Source organism: Neoarius graeffei, chromosome 6, assembly GCF_027579695.1.
Source record: "Neoarius graeffei isolate fNeoGra1 chromosome 6, fNeoGra1.pri, whole genome shotgun sequence".
In the NCBI taxonomy this organism is placed as follows: Eukaryota; Metazoa; Chordata; class Actinopteri; order Siluriformes; family Ariidae; genus Neoarius; species Neoarius graeffei.
This window is the reverse complement of record NC_083574.1, coordinates 41,753,319-41,774,300: the sequence shown is the minus strand read 5'-3', so window position 1 is coordinate 41,774,300 and position 20,982 is coordinate 41,753,319. Positions and strand designations below refer to the sequence as shown.

At 41.0% G+C, this 20,982-nt stretch overlaps 1 protein-coding gene across 3 annotated transcripts in view; it reads right to left on the bottom strand.

Moving 5' to 3' along the window:
• Positions 1-20,982, bottom strand: part of hipk2 (homeodomain interacting protein kinase 2) — a 170,645-nt gene that overhangs the window by 40,420 nt on the left and 109,243 nt on the right. For all 3 annotated transcript variants that reach the window (XM_060923670.1, XM_060923671.1, XM_060923672.1), the window contains exons 3-5: positions 15,954-16,077; positions 7,005-7,124; positions 1,556-1,642 (exon numbers count right to left, since the gene is read on the bottom strand). In XM_060923670.1, the coding sequence (XP_060779653.1) occupies positions 1,556-1,642; positions 7,005-7,124; positions 15,954-16,077 (331 nt within the window). The remainder of the gene's footprint in view (positions 1-1,555; positions 1,643-7,004; positions 7,125-15,953; positions 16,078-20,982) is intronic.

Below are 20,982 nucleotides of genomic sequence, written 5' to 3'. Positions count from 1 at the left end.
GTTGGCTTGACTATTTTTTTTTGTACAATGATTTAGTGTGCATTACATTTTTTAGTCAACACAAACCTCTCAACACTTAAGTTCTACTTCACGTTGCCTATTATTACACAAACAGAAACAAATACCGACATACAAGGAGGGAATTCCCTGGCCTCTGCACTGTAAAAAATTATTTGTTGTTTTAACTTAAAAAAGTTAGTACCCGGGCTGCCTTAAATTTTTGAGTTCATTCAAATTCATATAGTAAGTTAAATTGTTCACCTCGTTGTGTTAACTTACTATATGAATTTCAATGAACTCAAAATTTTAAGGCAGCCCGGGTACTAACTTTTTTAAGTTAAAACAACAAATAATTTTTTACAGTGTGTTGAGGAAAGCTTAGTCTGTACTCCTATACAACGTCTCGTGTCAGTTTCCACGGACTTCTCACTCCACCCGACCGTTGAAACTTTCGAACTTGTGAAGTGCGCATGCGCAGTGGCATCGGTTAAGGGGCGTCAATCAGCACTTGAATATATAAGTTCACTTAACTTAATTTTCCAATTCCTATGAACTTGTGGCGAAGGAAAGGCGTCTCAACTATTTTTTTTTAGTTACTTGAACAATTAGAAGGCAAATTTGTTCATTCAACTTAGAATCCTTTTTTCACTCAACAATTTTGCAAGTTACATTTTTTACAGTGTGAGCATATATTTTTCAAAAAAACAATAAGATTCCTCAGTTTCAATATTTGATATGTTGTCTTTGTTTGTACTATTTTCAATGAAATATAGGGTTTCCAAGATCTACAAATTATCACATTCTGTTTTTATTTACAGTTCACACAGCGTCCAAACTTTTTTGGATCTGGGGTTGTACATTTCGATTTATTTTCATTTATTGATTTAGTGAGAGTGATGTGAAAGCAGGGAACATGAAACCAGTGAGCTAACACAGCAAACAGCGAGTTCTTATGCCGACTAAACCATTCACATATCAACTCATTCCCTTGATTTCACTTGATTTGAAAATTTTCGTCTCATAAAGCACAGTGACCTGGGCTGTTCTTTTGGGGGAAAAAACCTACACCGAGGCTTGCATCATTGTTGGAAAAGTACAAGCTGTGCTGGTAAGTCCAGGGCACGTTTGACAGCTAATGGGGTGAGCTGATTTAATTTCCAATAACGTTCAGCTATTTGCACGAGGGAATAGTTTTTAAAAAAAAGATTTACTTTGACCCATCTAACCAAATCTGGTTTGAGGCTTTAAGTCACATCCTTAGTTTCAGAGTTCAAATGTTTTCTTAAAGTTGTAACAAGTGATGGCACTTTACCAGGGGAAGAACTCGGTTTCACTTACTCATAGACAAAACACTGACACAGGCATGTGGAATTACACACAGGGGAACATCTGACGTACAAGGTTGGGCTATTATAACAGTTTATATTAGCTACCAAAACTCAACGGGGGAACATTTTTTTCAGTGACATCACTAAAAAACCCAGACGTTGATGGTTTATTTTGTGTGACTGAGTGTGTTATCACTGTCAGCTGTGTATATGGATATTTGCTTTACCTGTGCCATATCATCCAGGCAGTTGAAAATGTACTTGCGGGCCTCCTTAGACTTGATCCCTGTCTCACCCTCATGATCCTCTGGTGTCTGTAGGGAAGAAAAACATTCATTCAGATGCTCTTCTTCCACAGGAATAGCCTAGATTTCAAACTGCCATGATATGTATGTGTATTAAAAAAAAAAAAGATATCAACAGACAATGATCAGTACTGCTTCTGGAGCATTTAAAGGAATAACAGGATAACAGGGAAGACAAAAAAAAACCCCTCACCATTCAGGCGGTTAAATATTTTAGAACAGTTGCTAGGCAACTGAGAAATTATAGACGCTAAGCATGGAATAACTAATAGCTAATAACTGAGGTAAATTATTTAGCTAGCTAGCACACAGAAAGGACATTTTGTGGATGGAAAAAGAGACAGCATGGTGACAGTGGAATCTAGAAGAAATCATCCAGATGATCAACATTTCCCTCAGACGTGTTGGTAAATAACTAAGAAAGCACGTAAATTACACTATAACCACACTTAATATCGCAAACCAAACTCCAAACACTATAAAGGGAAGCCATACAGTATATATGGAGAAGCCATGGCCTAATGGTTACCCTTATCAGAAAGAAGTATACTTCAAGTTTATTTGATTAAGTATGCTTGAGTAAAGTTAAAGTGTATTTCCTTACATATACCTTTGTGTACCAAGTATACTGATATTAATGTACTTGCAGTATACTTGTAAGTAAACTAATCTAATACTTCTTGGGACTAAATTGGCCCACTTTTAGCTTATAAAAAGTATACTTTAAGTCTAAGAGAAGTAAACTTTGAGTATACAACGAGTATTTTTTATTTTGTACTGCAAGTAGACCACAAGTAAACTTATATACTAATAGTTTATTAGTTCTATACTTGTAGTCCACTCTTTAGTTTACAAAAGCATACTTCATAGTATACTGGAAATATACTATGAGTTTACTTGTTTTATACTTCTAGTCCACTTTTTAGTTTACTAAATTATACTTTGTAGTTTACTGGAAATATACTATTAGTTTACTTCTTACACACTTCTAGTCCACTTTTTAGTTTATAAAAGTATACTTATAGCATATTGGAAATATACTATTAGTTACTGGTTATATACATCTAGTCCACTTTTTAGTTTTGAAGTATACTGCAGTTACCCTTCTAGGTATACTATTAGTTTTCTAGCCCTAACCCTTACCTCATGCACACTACCAGTAGACAACGCAAGTGTTTTGTACCTTAAGTTACAATGACGTTATAAAGGTAAGAATTCACAAAATAACAATAGATACTCAGGATTAAGAACATATTAATTTTTTTTTTTTTTAAATCAAAATTTAAAGCAACATTGTATTAAATACCAAAGTATAAAAACATGGCAATGACAACTGAAATTGACATCCAAGCTCTAAAAAAAAAAAAAAATAAAAAAAAAAATAAACAATTTAATTATCCCACTCATGGGAAAAAAACAAAACAAAAAAACTTATATGGAACCACAGTCAACAACGCTGAAGCACAACTACAGGGCAAGTACACTTAAACATAAGGCACAAATATTTTAATACTTTATTACACTTTTGTTAAGTATATCTTGATCAAAAGTATAAGTATAAGCTTAATATACTTGGACTTTTCTCTATACTTTTCAGTATAAGCCAAGTATACTTATGTATAACTTTATTAAGTATATCTCTGATAAGTAAATAAAAATTAAACTGAAAGCATACTCTCTTATTTTTAGTTTAAAATAAGTATACTAGAAGCAGGGCGGCACGGTGGTGTAGTGGTTAGCACTGTCACCTCACAGCAAGAAAGTTCTGGGTTTGAGCCCCGTGGCCGGCGAGGGCCTTTCTGTGTGGAGTTTGCATGTTCTCCCCGTGTCTGCGTGGGTTTCCTCCGGGTGCTCCGGTTTCCCCCACAGTCATGCAGGTTAGGCTAATTGGCTCTAAACTGACCGTAGGTGTGAATGGTTGTTTGTCTCTATGTATCAGCCCTGCAATAACCTGGCGACTTGTCCAGGGTGTACCCCGCCTCTCACCCATAGTCAGCTGGGATAGGCTCCAGCTTGCCTGCAACCCTGTAGAACAGGATAAGTGGCTACAGATAATGGATGGATGGATACTAGAAGCACACTTGAATAAACTTCTTTTTTGTAAGGGTAGAGAAGCAACATTGGGGCCAAAAGGTTGCTGGATCTGGACCAGCAGGAATGGCTGAAGTGCCCTTGGGCAAGGCACCTAACCCCCAACTGCTCCCCAGGCTGCTCTGGGTATGTTGTATGTCACGCTGGTTAAGAGCGTCTGCTAAATACCTGCAATGTAATGTAATATAAAGGGAAACATCAACGTTGTGTCACAACTCTGGAGCTATCAGAAAATTTCAACATACAAAGTCATGAACAAATGTTGGTCATTAATACAGAATCAGCTTATAAACACAGTGACACACTATTTCATTACTTCATATGATTTAAATGAACTAGCTCGACATGAGATAACAATTCAGCATGAAATGTGTCGATGCAGTTTTAATAGACTTGCGTTTTCAGCACAGCATGAGATCAATATATGTGCACTCAGCTAAGCGGATTGAGGCCACATGCTGCTACAGCCTTGTAATGGACTGAAACCTGTTCAACAGTGGAAAAGCTATGCATTCACAACGCAGTATGTGTCCCAAAGTTCACTCAAGGCTCGTCAGGAAACCAAGGTCTTTGGCTGAACGGGTATCAAGCGGCCTTCGTTGGCTTGGAGCTTGGGATGAAGGAGAGGGGGAGTTTGAAAGCAGTTGAGGAACAACTTTGTGAGCAACAACCTACACTAATCTGGGCTGCATGATCGTCTTGCGCTAACCTCATCCTGTTTTCATTGGGCTTTTGGGTTGTTTACTGGCAGCAATGGAAGTGGTGGGTTTAAGACATGGGTTTTGGGGGAGATAACAGGGAAGACAAGCTGCAAGCCAACTACATGAGGAACATTCCTGAACATGAGAATTGGGCTTGAGATGGACTTGTACGTCCTGTTCAGACTGGATTTGTTTTACATGAGAAGATGGAGTAATGTAGTCATTACCTCTGGCAGTATCTCTGGGAGTTTAGCCGCTCCTGAATATATGCTGTCTGAACTGGCATGTTGGTAAAGATTTCATTATATTCTGTTGGAAAAGAGGTTTTGTGCTGTTTTCTTTTCAACATGTGGCAATTTAGTCAGCATGATTTTTATCGTCACCCACCTAAAACAAACCGAATTCAAGAATCAAAGTCCCTCCCGTGACAGGACCTGGACTTCCCAGGCAGTCTCCCATCCCAGGCCCACTGGGCAGCACTGATCTCTGTTTCCATAGCCTTTGGCCTCTCACCTATTATATAGCTAGGGTTACAGTGGGGGGGTTGGTCCTCTGGTAACCATAAGAGTTTGGCTCCCTACTCACATCTGCATTGTGGCGTGCCTCACCAGGTGGCAGTAGGTACCATTTTTATGATGGTCTTTGGTATGACCCAACCATGAGTAGAACTCACGATCTCCTGGTTAGGTGGCAGACACGCTAACCACTAGGCCAGATCACGGTAAATTCAAGAATCAGTCAAATTTAAAATGCAGTAAAATAAATATAGACAATGACTAAATGATTAGATGTTTAAACACTGTTTAACACTGATGCTTCTGGGTAAAGCACAGGCAAGGCCTATGGACTAGGGGCGTATGAGGGTACTTCAAAAAGTTCTCGGCCTCACCCAGAAAAAAGGGGTGTAACTCCCATTTTGGGGCATAACTGTATACTATAAAGCCTTATATCACTGTAGACAAAAACTCAAATGAAAGAAGCAATCAAAGAAAAAAGGAGAGGAAAGCTTCGAGCTGGCGTGCTGTCCTGTGCTCCAGGACAATGCTCCCGTCCATACAGCACAGGTGGCAGTGGCAGAAGCAGCCAAATGTGGATTTGAACTGTTGCCCCGTGCACCTTACTCACCTGACCTGGCACCGTCTGACTTCTATCTGTTTCCCGAACTGAAATCCCATTTGTATGGTCGCCATTTTCAGAGTGATGATGAAGTCATCCATGCTGCTGAGGAGAATCTGGAGGTTCAAGATGTGACTTTCTTCCATGAAGGGATAGCGAAGGTTGAACATCGGTGGACCAAGTGCATTGAAGGTAAAGGAGAGTATGTTGAAAAATAATGCAAGAAGAATGTATCTCCTGTGACGTTTTCTGGGTGAGGCCGAGAACTTTTTGAAGTACCCTCGTGGCAATCAGGTGACTTAGAGCCATGCATCGATTTAAACGACAGCAATTGAAATGAATCGAGGTAACAATGCTAATTCAATTATTCTTGATGATAAGTGATTAGAAATTGAGTAAAAGTAGTGTGTAAAAATTTGGAAGCTATTATATCAAAACATATCATCGCTGAGGCGGCACGGTGGTGTCATGGTTAGCATTGTCGCCTCACAACATGAAGGTTCTGGGTTCAAGCCCAGTGACTGATGGGGGCCTTTCTGTGTGGAGTTTGCATGTTCTCCCCGTGTCTGCGTGGGTTTCCTCCGGGTGCTCCAGTTTACCCCAAAGACATGCAGTTAGGTTAGGCTAATTGGCGGCTCCAAATTGACCGTAGGTGTGAATGGTTGTTTGTCTGCGATAATTTGGCGACTTGTCCAGGGTGTACCCCGCCTCTCACCCATAGTCAGCTGGGATAGGTTCCAGCTTGCCCGCGACCCTACACAGGATAAGTGGCTATGGATAATGGATGGACAAATGGATATCGTCGCTCATTCAGTGGTATCAGTAAACACTGAATTGCCTTAAGAATCTAAACTGTATCATATCATAGGAAATTCAGTTCTCTTATCAAATATCAAATCATTGTCTCATGAGTCAAAAAAATTATAACAAATCACCTGGAAGCTTGAGATTTACCCCTGTCTACATTACTTGTTATGGTCATGTGACCTATTAATGATCAAGCACAACTAACATGGCAGCAAACATACAACTTCTAATAAAGGTTAAAACAATCAATTTGTATTAATGTGTATATGTATGTAGGAGTATGTACAACTAATAAGCTACGCATGGAACATTTGGTGTGATGAACATGCGTACATCACAAAGACCCGGCACATAATACAGTATAATAAACATTTGGCACCAGAAAACTGGCCACCAACCCAGTGACAAAGTTTCTGCCAAAAAGTGGCAATCACATGCAACACCAAACATCCGTCAGTGTTATTCTGCACACTTCCCATGTCAGTGATATGACTGTCTGCCATCATGATAATGCTCTTGTTACTCTGACTTTCATTACTGTGACCACATCAGGTTCTTGTTCGGACCTGTTCTCGTTTTTAAATGTCTGGGAGTAAAATGATCTATGTGAACACGTGTATGTAAATGTGTGTGTAGGACTGTGTGTCTAACCATACCTTTAGTCTCCACAGTGGATAGGTGGAGTCTGGGTCTCTGTTGAAGAACCTGGTAGTTTTCGTTCCTGCACTCAGCAGATACTCAGCCGGCAGCCCCTGTGTTTGAGAAATGTACCGAATCTGGGGAAAAAAAACAAGAAAAAAACCCAAGCATTTTAAAATGAGAAAGACTGCTCAAAGTAAACACGGGCGGTGTAGTGGTGAGCCCAGTGGCCGATGGGGGGGCTTTCTATGTGGAGTTTGCATGTTCTCCCTGTGTCTGCGTGGGTTTCCTCCGGGTTCTCCAGTTTCCCCCACAGTCCAAAGACATGCAGTTGGGTTGACGTGCCCTTGAACGAGGTACCTAACCCCTGACTGCTCCCTGGGTGCTGTAGTATGGCTTCCCCTTGCTCTGGGTATGTGTGTGTGTTCACCGCTTCAGATGGGTTAAATGCAGAGGATGAATTTCACTGTGCTTGAGTGTGCATGTGACAAATAAAGGCTTCTTCTTCTTCTTCTTCTTCACAAAGTGTACTCATCATCTGATAGAATCTGCATTGGTAAAATTCACATGCCACTCTCTTGCCATCAACTTTTACACTATGTCTCCTTCATAGCAGTATTCTACGTTGAATAAACAGCTTCTGAGAGAATGTGATCACCACCAGGTTTATTCCTCCCCCAGTGTCTTTTTATAAAGAGCCTGAGAGCTGCAATTACACAGAATAGCATCCAGACACCTGAAAGGGGTCTAAATGCGAAACGGCAGCTTGCCATATCCACAATAATCATCTCTCTCATGTTCAGCGTCTTCCCCACCAATCAGTGTCTCTTAAACTAAGGCTGAACTCACGTCTGCGCCTGAAACCTTGATCAGACCGTTGGCTTGCTCTTTACCTCAGGAACAGAAAATCTCTGTGATTTCTTTTTGTCATAGGTGTACGATTCCAAGTGCAGGTTTTATTTTATTTTATTTTATTAAATGAGGAACTCTAAACCAAATTATATTTAACCGGTCCTTTCTGTTACAATTAAAATAAGCAGCAGTGCTTAACCCGAGTGTTTACTCAACCTGACATAGCACTCATGGTTAAGCCACCCAAAGTCTAGACAAACATCACATAGCACAGGTATGTCAAAGTGACCAAAGTTGCCTCCAAAGGCACAGAAAGGAGGCTGTGTGCTAAAATGGCAGGAGGCAAATCAAAGTGAGCTCCAGAGCTTGTTTATAGCTGTTTTAATTTGCTTTGAGCTAGAACATTGGCCCTGGGCCTTTCAAAGGAGCCAATTTTTTTTTTTTTTTAAGAGAAGACCCCACGCTAGTACTCTGGAACTGGACTAATTGGCCAGGTTGTGGCGTCTGTCCAGCATTACAGCAAGGCCTAAGAGAGATGAAAGCCTGAGAGTGTGCGCACACACACACAAATACACTGCACTTTAGGAAAGCTGTGAGAACAGCAACATAGCCAGAGGTTTGTTTTGTTTTCTCTCCCTGGAGCACAAACAGTAATTGAAGGATGTATTTTTTATAGCCATTTGCAGAGAGAGAGAGAGAGAGAGACCTCGCTGCAGGGCCATACTTGACAGCAGATGCCAAACAGGAAATGCCATTTCTCACTTGCTCATAAACATTTCTAATGCATAATATATTAATGTATTTTCAAATAACAGCCCGTGTGTCCAAAAGCTCTACAAAGGAACAGCGGAACTTGCTGTGTTTCAAAAGGCTTCAAAAGACGAGTGTAGTATTTGTGCATATCTGAATTTTTAGTGGCTTTTATGAGATAATGCAAGACGCTACAGACAGAACTGACAATTTTGGATACGTTGCATCTACACCGTGTCTTCTTTTAAGCTGCAATAATAAAAATATCAAAACTCAACAGAAAATGTTTATTTCACTGTTTTTGTCGACTAAGAACCACCTCGTGATCATAAATAAGGCTTAAGCTCTGCCCACGTGGAACAATCACATCGGGCGCATTCAAAATGGGGAAACCATTCCCTTAATTGGATGTCTAACAAGACAGCAAGGCATCAAGGTCCATTTGAAACTGATCGAACTCTCATTTCCTGTCTTCTAAGAGGCCTTCAAACTGCCCCCAGTTGAAGGCAACATTGATGTATACTTGATGCTTCCTTACCCATGAATCTGTGCGGCAGCTGTCTGAAGCAACAGAAAAAAAAAAAAAAAGATTGCAGACCGAACCTCACAGAAAAGCGATTTCATATACAAGTATAACTTTTTTTTTTTCATTTTTGGAAAGTTACCAAGAAATGAACATTGTACTATCTTATAACCCCGTGACTGTAACCAAATAAATTTGTTTACATGATTTGTGAAGCATCTGTTAGCCAACTAGTTAACTCTTTAGCTTAGGCTACATCCATACGACAACGGCAATGAGATGTTTTTTTAGCGGGTAAAAAAAATATCGTGTCCACATGGGCAACGGATCAGTAAAATATCAGGTCCATATGGCAACGCAACGCTTGCTGAAAACGATGCAATACACATGCCACACCTCTACGTGCACTGTAAGACGGTCCCATCGGAGACACCAGAACAATAGAAGAAGAAGTAGGATGCATGCGCATGTAACGGGTTTATTTTTTTCCACTTGCCATTGTGTGTAGTGGTGGGGAAATTCTGCGCTGGCCCTTTAAGAGCGCAGGTAGTTATGGGAACGAGGCGCTGGCCTCGTTCAGTTCGTTTTGGAAATGTAAGCGCCAATGCCACTGGACGTTTGCAGCCCGTCCTCAGCAGTGTATTTGTGTCTCATTTCTTCAGAATAAAAAGACTGGTGAACAACACAACGCAACGTCTGTTACACGCATAAACCCCTTCTTCTACCCGGCGTGAAGAACTCAGGAACAAACATACAACAACAAGAAGAAGATGGCTACGACTACACGAGGAAATTGTGCCTTCTGTGTGTACAAATTAGTTTTATTAGTGTGCATAGTTTTATATAACTTAATTTTCTTATTGTGTGTGAACATTTTGAAAAGCAGTCTTATCCAATAAAAAAAAAGAAATTCAAGAAATGGTTCAGTTACTTGTTTATTTAAAAGAAAAGCTGTATACAAAAGTGAATGCAATGCAGTGGTTCATACAAAACAGTCTGTTGAAGGGTCTTCTGACCCTTTTCCCCTCTGCCTCCATTATAGTCAGGTAACTGTTGCTTTGTGTGGAAGGCTGTACTTTCTGTTCATCAAAGCAGGTGTAAATTGTCTGTCTGGCAGGTCAGTCAGGTTAATGTGTAAACAATTTCAATTTCTGTTGTTACAAATGATGCGCGCGAGAGTGCTGCTTGTCCTAGTCATGTGGTTGTGACGTCATCGTAAACAAATCCGTTCTACTCATCCAGACGACTTTGCAACGGCTCCGTTGCCAGATTTTTCCACTCTGCAACCCGTTCTCAAAAGATTTCGTTTTGGGGCACCCAAAACGCCGGTGCCGTGTGGACGCCAGGCCGAAACGATAAAAAATTTTATCAGATTCACCTGAATCTGTTGCCGTGTGGACAGGGCCTTAGTTACACGGCATGCTGAGGTCACATGTTAGCGTAAGTGCGATTCTAAAAGGCAATCCGAAACGAACATCCTTAGAAGATGCCTTCAGTCGAAAGTCTTGCCTGAGATTCCTGTCTCAGTGAGGCAACAAGGCAGCGACCTTCTGTTTCGAATGCAGTGATCATGTCATATTTCCCTGAAAAGCCTATTTCCTGATATACTCAATTCAGGCCATTATGATGTACAGCCTTCACATTCTTTTATAAACCTTATAAACCAAGCTAAGTACAGTAGAAACACACAAAATCAAAGCATATTTTAATATGGTATTTCTCAAAATCTTTTTTCCCGATATTCAGAACTAAAAATCTCACGTTCTAGATGACACACATTCATGAAATTTGTAATATGAAAGCATACTACGGAGGAATTTCCAAAAAATGTTCATTGTTGATGGCCTTACATTAGATTTTACACTCAAAAATTCACTCTTGAAACTGTCTACAGAGTGAAATACTTACTTCAATTCTAACAATATTAAAGGAGACATATTATGCACAGACATTTGGGTATCTGAAGAGCCGACCAAACCACAAAGTCGGTTTCTTTTTTGCCGCCTATTTCAGAAAACATGTGCTTCAACAAGCCGTTCAGATTTGGCTCCTCTTTCTGTGTCACAAGTGGAGCTCATTAGAATTATCCCGCTGCCTCATCTGAGTATCTCCACTCATGGCCAGAGAACTGCCTTTGCGAATGAATATTAATGAGGAAAGTGTTAGCCAGTTGGCCAGCAGAAGAGGGGGGTGGGGTGAGGAGTGATTCATTATCAGTGAAAGGAACAGGCATGGGGGCGGCACGGTGGTGTAGTGGTTAGCGCTGTCGCCTCACAGCAAGAAGGTTCTGAGTTCGAGCCCAGCAGCTGACGAGGGCCTTTCTGTGTGGAGTTTGTGTGTTCTCCCCGTGTCTGCATGGGTTTCCTCCGGGTGCTCCGGTTTCCCCCACAGTCCAAAGACATGCAGGTTAGGTTAACTGGTGGCTCCAAATTGACCGTAGGTGTGAATGTGAGTGTGCATGGTTGTCTGTGTCTATGTGTCAGCCCTGTGATGACCTGGCGACTTGTCCAGGGTGTACCCCGCCTTTCGCCCGTAGTCAGCTGGGAGGCTCCAGCTTGCCTGCGACCCTGTAGAACAGGATAAGTGGCTACAGATAATGGATGGATGGAAGGAACAGGCATGCAAATACTTTGGTGTGGTGGAGCTGTGGTGCTTTATCCTTGGGGTATTTTGACTAAAGCATCTCATTGACATCTCATGACCTCAGGGAACTGTGTCAACTTGTGGAAAAGGGGTATGTCACCTTTAAAAGGCTAGATTTCTGGTTTTATTAAATATCTAAATGTGTATGCATATTTAATGAGCTAAATCTATTTGGATAAGTACAGTGGTGCTTGAAAGTTTGTGAACCCTTTAGAATTTTCTATATTTCTGCATAAATATGACCTAAAACATCATCAGATTTTCACACAGGTCCTAAAAGTAGATAAAGAGAACCCAGTTAAACAAATGAGACAAAAATATTATACTTGGTCATTTATTTATTGAGGAAAATGATCCAATATTACATATCTGTGAGTGGCAAAAGTTTGTGAACCTCTAGGATTAGCAGTTAATTTGAAGGTGAAATTAGAGTCAGGTGTTTTCAATCAATGGGATGACAATCAGGTGTGAGTGGGCACCCTGTTTTATTTAAAGAGCAGGGATCTATCAAAGTCTGATCTTCACAACACATGTTTGTGGAAGTGTATCATGGCACGAACAAAGGAGATTTCTGAGCACCTCAGAAAAAGCGTTCTTGATGCTCATCAGGCTGGAAAAGGTTACAAAACCATCTCTAAAGAGTTTGGACTCCACCAATCCACAGTCAGACAGATTGTGTACAAATGGAGGAAATTCAAGACCATTGTTTCCCTCCCCAGGAGTGGTCGACCGACAAAGATCACTCCAAGAGCAAGGCGTGTAATAGTCAGCGAGGTCACAAGGGACCCCAGGGTAACTTCTAAGCAACTGAAGGCCTCTCTCACATTGGCTAATGTTAATGTTCATGAATCCACCATCAGAAGAACACTGAACAACAATGGTGTGCATGGCAGGGTTGCAAGGAGAAAGCCACTGCTCTCCAAAAAGAACATTGCTGCTCGTCTGCAGTTTGCTAAAGATCACATGGACAAGCCAGAAGGCTATTGGAAAAATGCTTTGTGGACGGATGAGATCAAAGTAGAACTTTCTGGTTTCAATGAGAAATCGTTATGTTTGGAGAAAGGAAAACACTCCATTCCAGCATAAGAACCTTATCCCATCTGTGAAACATGGTGGTGGTAGTATCATGGTTTGGGCCTGTTTTGCTGCATCTGGGCCAGGATGGCTTGCCATCATTGATGGAACAATGAATTCTGAATTATACCAGCGAATTCTAAAGGAAAATGTCAGGACATCTTTCCATGAACTGAATCTCAAGAGAAGGTGAGTCATGCAGCAAGACAACGACCCTAAGCACACAAGTCATTCTACCAAAGAATGGTTAAAGAAGAATAAAGTTAATGTTTTGGAACAGCCAAATCAAAGTCCTGACCTTAATCCAATCGAAATGTTGTGGAAGGACCTGAAGCGAGCAGTTCATGTGAGGAAACCCACCAACATCCCAGAGTTGAAGCTGTTCTGTACGGAGGAACGGGCTAAAATTCCTCCAAGCCGGTGTGCAGGACTGATCAACAGTTACCGGAAACGTTTAGTTGCAGTTATTGCTGCACAAGGGGGTCACACCAGATACTGAAAGCAAAGGTTCACATACTTTTGCCACTCACAGATATGCAATATTCGATAATTTTCCTCAATAAATAAATGACCAAGTATAATATTTTTGTCTTATTTGTTTAACTGGGTTCTCTTTATCTACTTTTAGGACTTGTGTGAAAATCTGATGATGTTTTAGGTCATATTTATGCAGAAATGTAGAAAATTCTAAAGGGTTCACAAACTTTCAAGCACCAGTGTAAATGCAAATTTTTGCAAAAAAGAATATTAGGAAACAACTGACAAAGATATACAGTGTCTTGCAAAAGTATTCGTCCCCTTTGGTGTTTGTCCTGTTTTGTTGCATTACAAGCTGGAATTAAAATTGATTTTTGGAGGGTTAGCACCATTTGATTTACACAACATGCCTACAACTTTAAAGGTGCAAATTGTTGTTTTATTGTGACACAAACAATAATTAAGATGAAAAAACAGAAATCTGGAGTGTGCATAAGTATTCACCCCCTTTTGTATGAAACCCCTAAATAAGAGCTGGTCCAACCAATTCACTTCATAAGTCACATAATTAGTTGATTAAGATCCACCTGTGTACAATCAAAGTGTCACATGATCTGTCACATGATGTCTGTATAAATCACCCTGTTCTGGAAGGACCCTGACTCTGCAACACTACTAAGCAAGCAACATGAAAATCAAGGAGCCTCCAAACAGGTCAGACACAAAGTTGTGGAGAAGTATAGATCAGGGTTGGGTTATAAAAAATATCCCAAACTTTGAATATCCCAGGGAGCACCATTAAATCCATTACAGCAAAATGGAAAGAATATGGCACCACTACAAACCTGACAAGAGAACGATGCCCACTAAAATTCACAGACCAGACAAGGAGGGCATTAATCAGAGACGCAACAAAAACACCAAAGATAACACTGAAGGAGCTGCAAAGATCCACAGCGGAGATGGGAGTATCTGTCCATAGGACCGCTTTAAGCCGTACACTCCACAGAGCGGGGCTTTATGGAAGAGTGGCCAGAAAAAAGTCATTGCTTAAAAAAACACATTTGGAGTTTGCCCAACAGCATGTAGCAGACTCCCCAAACACATGGAAGAAGATTCTCTGGTCAAATGAGACTAAAATTAATCTTTTTGGCCATCATGGAAAACACCATGTGTGGCACAAACCCAACACCCTAAGAACACCATTCCTACAGTGAAGCATGGTGGTGGCAGCATCATGCTGTGGGGATGTTTTTCATCTGCAGGGACAGGAAAGCTGGTCAGGACTGAAGGAAAGATGGATGGAACGAAATACAGGGCAATTCTGGAGGAAAACCTGTTTGAGTCAGCCAGAGGTTTGAGACTGGGACGAAGGTTCACGGTCTAGCAGGACAATGACCCTAAACATACTGCTAAAGCTACACTGGAGTGGTTTAAAGGGAAACATTTAAATGTCTTGGAATGGCCTAGTCAAAGCCCAGACCTCAATCCAATTGAGAATCTGTGGCATAACTTGAAGATTGCTGGACACCAACGCAACCCATCTAACTTGAAGGAGTTGGAGCAGTTTTGCCTTGAGGAATGGGCAAAAATCCCAGTGGCTAGATGTGCTAAGCTAATAGAGACATACCCCAAGAGACTTGCAGCTGTAATTGCAGCAAAAGGTGGCTCTACAAAGTATTGACTTTGGGGGGTGAATACCTATGCACACTCCAGATTTCTGTTTTTTTCATCTTAATTATTGTTTGTGTCACAATAAAAAAAACAATGTGCACCTTTAAATTGGTCGGCATGTTGTGTAAATCAAATGGTGCTAACGCTCCAAAAATCCATTTTAATTCCAGCTTGTAATGCGATAAAACAGGACAAACATGAAGGGGGATGAATATTTTTGCAAGACACTGTGTGTGTGTGTGTGTGTGTGTGTGTGTGTGTGTGTGTGTGTGTGTGTGTGTGTGTTTACACAGTACTGTGCAAGTCTTAGGCCCCCTATATTTTTTTTCATACAAACTTTGTTATAGATTTCTATTTTATGACTTCTACATTATCGAGTCAGTACAAAAACATTGTAGAGTCCAAACGTTCCTTTCCAGCACAAAATTAAATGTTACAGAAAAAAAAAATGTATCTGAGCAGCATATTCCATAAGAGAGCACTTTTCAGATTAAAAAAGGAAACATAATGAAGGCTGCTGGGTTTTGGTGCAAAATGAAGAAGCGAGTGTGACAGTCAAAGTGTCCAGAAGAACTGTGGCTGGTTCTGTAAGATGCTCGGTAAAACCTACAGCTCATTTCCTTATCAAACTGCACTCACTGTACCGGAGACTACTATTTTTATTTAAAGCAAAGTGTCGTCTCACACCAAATATTGATTTTGTTTCATGTATTATGGCTTACTGCTGTTTATAGTATTTTTTTTTATTTTGAAACATTTCATTTCATTATTTTTAAGCCATTTTTGGTCGACAGCATTTCTTTCTACGTGCCTAAGACTTTTGCACTGCACTGTAGATGTAACTTATAAAACTTCAGTTCTGGCTAAGTGAAAAGCAAACACTCATTCAACCACACTCAGGCTTTTTGTCTCTACCAACCATCAAGCACACGTGTCATCACTCTGCAGGATTAAGGTCTGATATTAGTCTTACTTGATCATACTCCGATGCGCCAGGGTAAAGTGGCCAGCCCAGGAAGAGCTCAGCGATGACGCAGCCCAGGGACCACATGTCTATAGCCTCACAGAAGGGCAGGCCAAGGATGATCTCTGGAGCTCTGGAACAGACACAAACACACAGCAGCAGAAGGTTAGTAGAGGACACAGAGAGCAATGAACAGCCAAGCACTTCATCAAGCCTCATTTAATTAGCAACAGTTCACACATTCAAAGCAAAATCACTGAAGGTGAATTTACTAAGGCAAATAATGCTGTGAGGATTATTTTCTTTTTCTTGCTGGAATACTGTTTCATATATGTTGACAATATCTACTTGTTCGCATTTGGATTAAGATTCCATAATCTGCTTTAAGTCACTTAACATACTGTACGTCGACGGAAACATGAGTTTCCATAACCTTTTGGCTAAATCAATGTTGTCACACATGCTTGAGTCACTGCTTTTTCTGTGCTGAAATCTCAAATGGCATTTAAGTTGGCATATAGTGAACTATATATACAGGGTGATCATTTCACAATCTAATAACTTTACCAAGTCTCGTTCAACTGACCTCAAATTTTAACAGCATGTGTGGAAACAGGTCAAAATTTGTATGTTTAATGTTTTTTGTTTTTATCTTTTTAGGTATAGAAATGCCATTCACTGGAAAAGAAAAGGCGTTCTGTGTGTTAGAGTACGCTCGGACACAATCGAACAAGATTGTGCAGCGTGCATTTATGAGATAATTCTCTAAAAATGCACCAACCGGGGTGGCATGGTGGTGTAGTGGTTAGTGCTGTCGCCTCACAGCAAGAAGGTCCGGGTTCGAGCCCTGTGGCCGGCGAGGGCCTTTCTGTGTGGAGTTTGCATGTTCTCCCCGTGTCTGTGTGGGTTTCCTCCGGGTGCTCCGGTTTCCCCCACAGTCCAAAGACATGCAGGTTAGGTTAACTGGTGACTCTAAATTGAGCGTAGGTGTGAATGTGAGTGTGAATGGTTGTCTGTGTCTATGTGTCAGCCCTGTGATGACCTGGCGACTTGTCCAGGGTGTACCCCGCCTTTCGCCCGTAGTCAGCTGGGATAGGCTCCAGCTTGCCTGCGACCCTGTAGAACAGGATAAAGCGGCTAGAGATAATGAGATGAGCTTATAAGCGGCATGTTAGGAAACCCCATCAGATGACACCACAATGTTAGAAAAACATCTTAATATATTTCCATGAACCAATGTAGAAAGGTTTGTCTTAATGTTGTCAACTTGCCTAGGTCTTCTGCCTTCAAAGATTATGTTATAGGCTATGAATAAATGCTAGCATCAACAATTCATGGTTTTTATTATTATTTAATACCTAAATTAAATGCAAATGAAATAATTATATAGCAGATGCTTTTAGGCAATCAATCAGAGACTTGCGGTGAAGCTGGACTGGAATTATTCATTCATTCATTCGTTCGTTCATTTTCCATGCTGTTTATGCATTGTGGGTCACAGGGGAAGCTAGAGTTAATCTCGGCTGACCTCGGGTGATAGGAGGGGTAATTTTTGTAATTTTTAATTTTATTTAAAAAGGGACAGTGCACAATAAAACATTAACCTTGTATGAAACAAGGAGAGATGCACTGAACCAGGTCTTAGCAAGTTGCTATTTTCCGCCTGTAATCCCGGGGCAGGGAGGTGGAGCATACAATGAATTAAAATCAGTCACAGAATTCACAAAGTTGTGCAAAAATTGCAATGGTAAAATTATCAATACACACATTCCTACATCCGAAAAGCAATTTGCACCCCACCTCCCAGGGTACACCCTGGACAAGTCGCCAGTCTATCACAGAGCCAACACCGAGAGACATACAGCCATACACACTCACATTCACATCTATGGGCAATTTAGAGTTGCCAGTTGATGTAATTTACAAGTCTTTGGACTGTGGGAAGAAACCAGAGCACCAGGAGGAAACCAACGCAGGCAGGGAGGGAACATACACACTCCACACTGGAAAGCAGGTTCGAAACTACAACCTTCTTGTTGTGAGGTGGCAGCGCTAACCACTGCACCACTGTGCCGTCCCGCAGGGGAACATGTCTGTTCCAAATTTTATGTCGAAGAAAACATCAAAATGTGGAGTTCTACCTGGATTCTTGGTTGCTTCAGAAATGTCAATTTCAGCTTAACATTAGCAGAACAAAACCCCCACATTATTCTGGGTCGATAAATAAAACACACTTTTCACCTGCTGTGCTTCATGTGATATGAATGCATAATGTAGCACTCCTGCTAATTCTTTGCTCTGTCTGTAGCAGAATAAAAAAATACAGGCTCATTAATATTTGAGTGTGTTTGAATGCAATCATTGAAATCCGAATGCAGATATTGCTTTTGCGTGTCCATGAGGGAGTAGTGGAAAATTTCAGTGCACTTTAGCGCACAGAAACTGTGGAAACAAGACTGAAGACCGGGAGGCCGTATCACTTTCTGTGGCTGCAACCTGCTAATGTGGAACTGATGCAAGGAAACCTAAAACCGCAATCTGTTACCTAGGAAACAAAAGACCTTACACTTAACATGTATATACGGAATAATGACAAATGTTGGGAGAGGTTCATTTGCATAGATCTAATGCTTTCATGGAAATGGCATGAGCTGGGAAGCCGGGCAAATGTGATTTGGAAAAGCTGTCAGAGTCGTGTGTTTCGAAGCGAGGTGAATTCTTCCAGCCAGCCATATGTGCAAGAGTGTGTAAGCCTCTGTGCCACTAGGAACAGCTGGGAATCCATCAATCAGCCCTGTCTCTCAGCAGTTATATAGCACATAAGGATGAGTGTGCGCCTTAGGACGACATTTGGAGTAATTGTAAACAGGACAGTGGAAGAACATACTGTTCTGAAAGAAGACGTGAAGGTTTGGACGTGGAGTTCGTCACCCGATCGCAGTTGCTCAGCTCCAGCAAAGGACAAACACACAGTCTGGCTGTATGAAATAGTCCGGGGCTTACTGCCACCACATATGCAAAAGCACGGCCTTCCCTTCCATCTTCTCTCACTTTCACTCCATCGCTTGCCATTGCAATATGCAAAACAGGCCAACAGCTGCTAATGCCGAGCTTCTGGTGAGTGTGAGATCTCGCTCTCGCTCTCTCTCGCTCTCTCTCACTCACTCACACACACACACATCTGCACAGCATTATCTCCCTCAGGGCCTTTGCCCAAAATGCAAAAATGATTAGTGACATATTCACTTCTACACCAGAGGACTGCTTTTTCTTTATTCTCCCTCCATTTTAGACACACACACACACACACACACACACACACACGATCCTACAATCTTAACATTTCCAATGGCTACAGCTCAAGCTGTGTGTACTCCATGGCTGCATGAAAATAACCCAAATTCATTAGTCTGCTCAATATTAAAATGACAATTATTCTAGAAACAAAGTCATTTCTTTGCACTTTCATTGTTGTATCTTGAAAGCCGCGGAGAAACTGGCTTTCCTTTCACACCGTATGTAAAATCTTGAATAAAATCTTCACATGCATAAATCTTTTAATCAGACCATGACAGCTCCTTTAATTGAACGTTACGGTTCTAAATGCTAAATATGATTTTGCAATACACACACTTCGAGGCCTCATGATGGTTGTGTGATTTAACGTGCACACACGCACACACACACACACACACACACCTGTTCCTCTACAAACCCTCTTGCACAAGGAAATCATAACGAATGTTCCACTGTGCTACATTTTGCCTGCTACAGCTGTGTTTCTGGTAAAAGCACCATATCCAGACCACACCACAGCTGAAGCGAAACCACATTACTGAACTGTGCTGAACCAAGACAGAACAATGTCTAGGACCTCCATTCAATCTTTCAGCTGGACTCCCATTGAGTAAAACCACACACCGTGCTGTAAATGAGCACTGTCTTCTGATTTCAACAATGGTAAAAATATATTACCTGGAGCCTTTATATCATAGCGCTTCAATCATGATTTTTCTCCTGCGGTTGTCATATTTGGAACCGAACTTCTGGCTTTGTGTGCAAAGCAAATTTAATTAGAGGTGAAAGATGTCTAAAATTACTCACTTTCCTTCAGAAGAGAATAAATGGTAGTTTGACAATGCCGATAAAACAGACTGTGATCTTTATATCCAGTGCTTTCCTCAAAACTGGCAGAAAACTAATTGGTGTCTTCCAATCAGTCAATCATATGGCAGCACCACAATATGAAAAAATCATCCCGATCTTCATTTCGCATACAACCCCGATTCCAAAAAAGTTGGGACAAAGTACAAATTGTAAATAAAAACGGAATGCAATGATGTGGAAGTTTCAAAATTCCATATTTCATTCAGAATAGAACATAGATGGCATATCAAATGTTTGAACTGAGAAAATGTATCATTTAAAGAGAAAAATTAGGTGATTTTAAATTTCATGACAACAACACATCTCAAAAAAGTTGGGACAAGGCCATGTTTACCACTGTGAGACATCCCCTTTTCTCTTTACAACAGTCTGTAAACGTCTGGGGACTGAGGAGACAAGTTGCTCAAGTTTAGGGATAGGAATGTTAACCCATTCTTGTCTAATGTAGGATTCTAGTTGCTCAACTCTCTTAGGTCTTTTTTGTCGTATCTTCCGTTTTATGATGCGCCAAATGTTTTCTATGGGTGAAAGATCTGGACTGCAGGCTGGCTGGTTAAGTACCCGGACCCTTCTTCTACGCAGCCATGATCCTGTAATTGATGCAGTATGTGGTTTGGCAATGTGATGCAGTGCCGTCTAAGGGCCCGAAGATCACGGGCACCCAGTATGGTTTTCCGGCCTTGACCCTTACGCACAGAGATTCTTCCAGATTCTCTGAATCTTTTGATGATATTATGCACTGTAGATGATGATATGTTCAAACCCTTTGCAATTTTACACTGTCGAACTCCTTTCTGATATTGCTCCACTATTTGTCGGCGCAGAATTAGGGGGATTGGTGATCCTCTTCCCATCTTTACTTCTGAGAGCC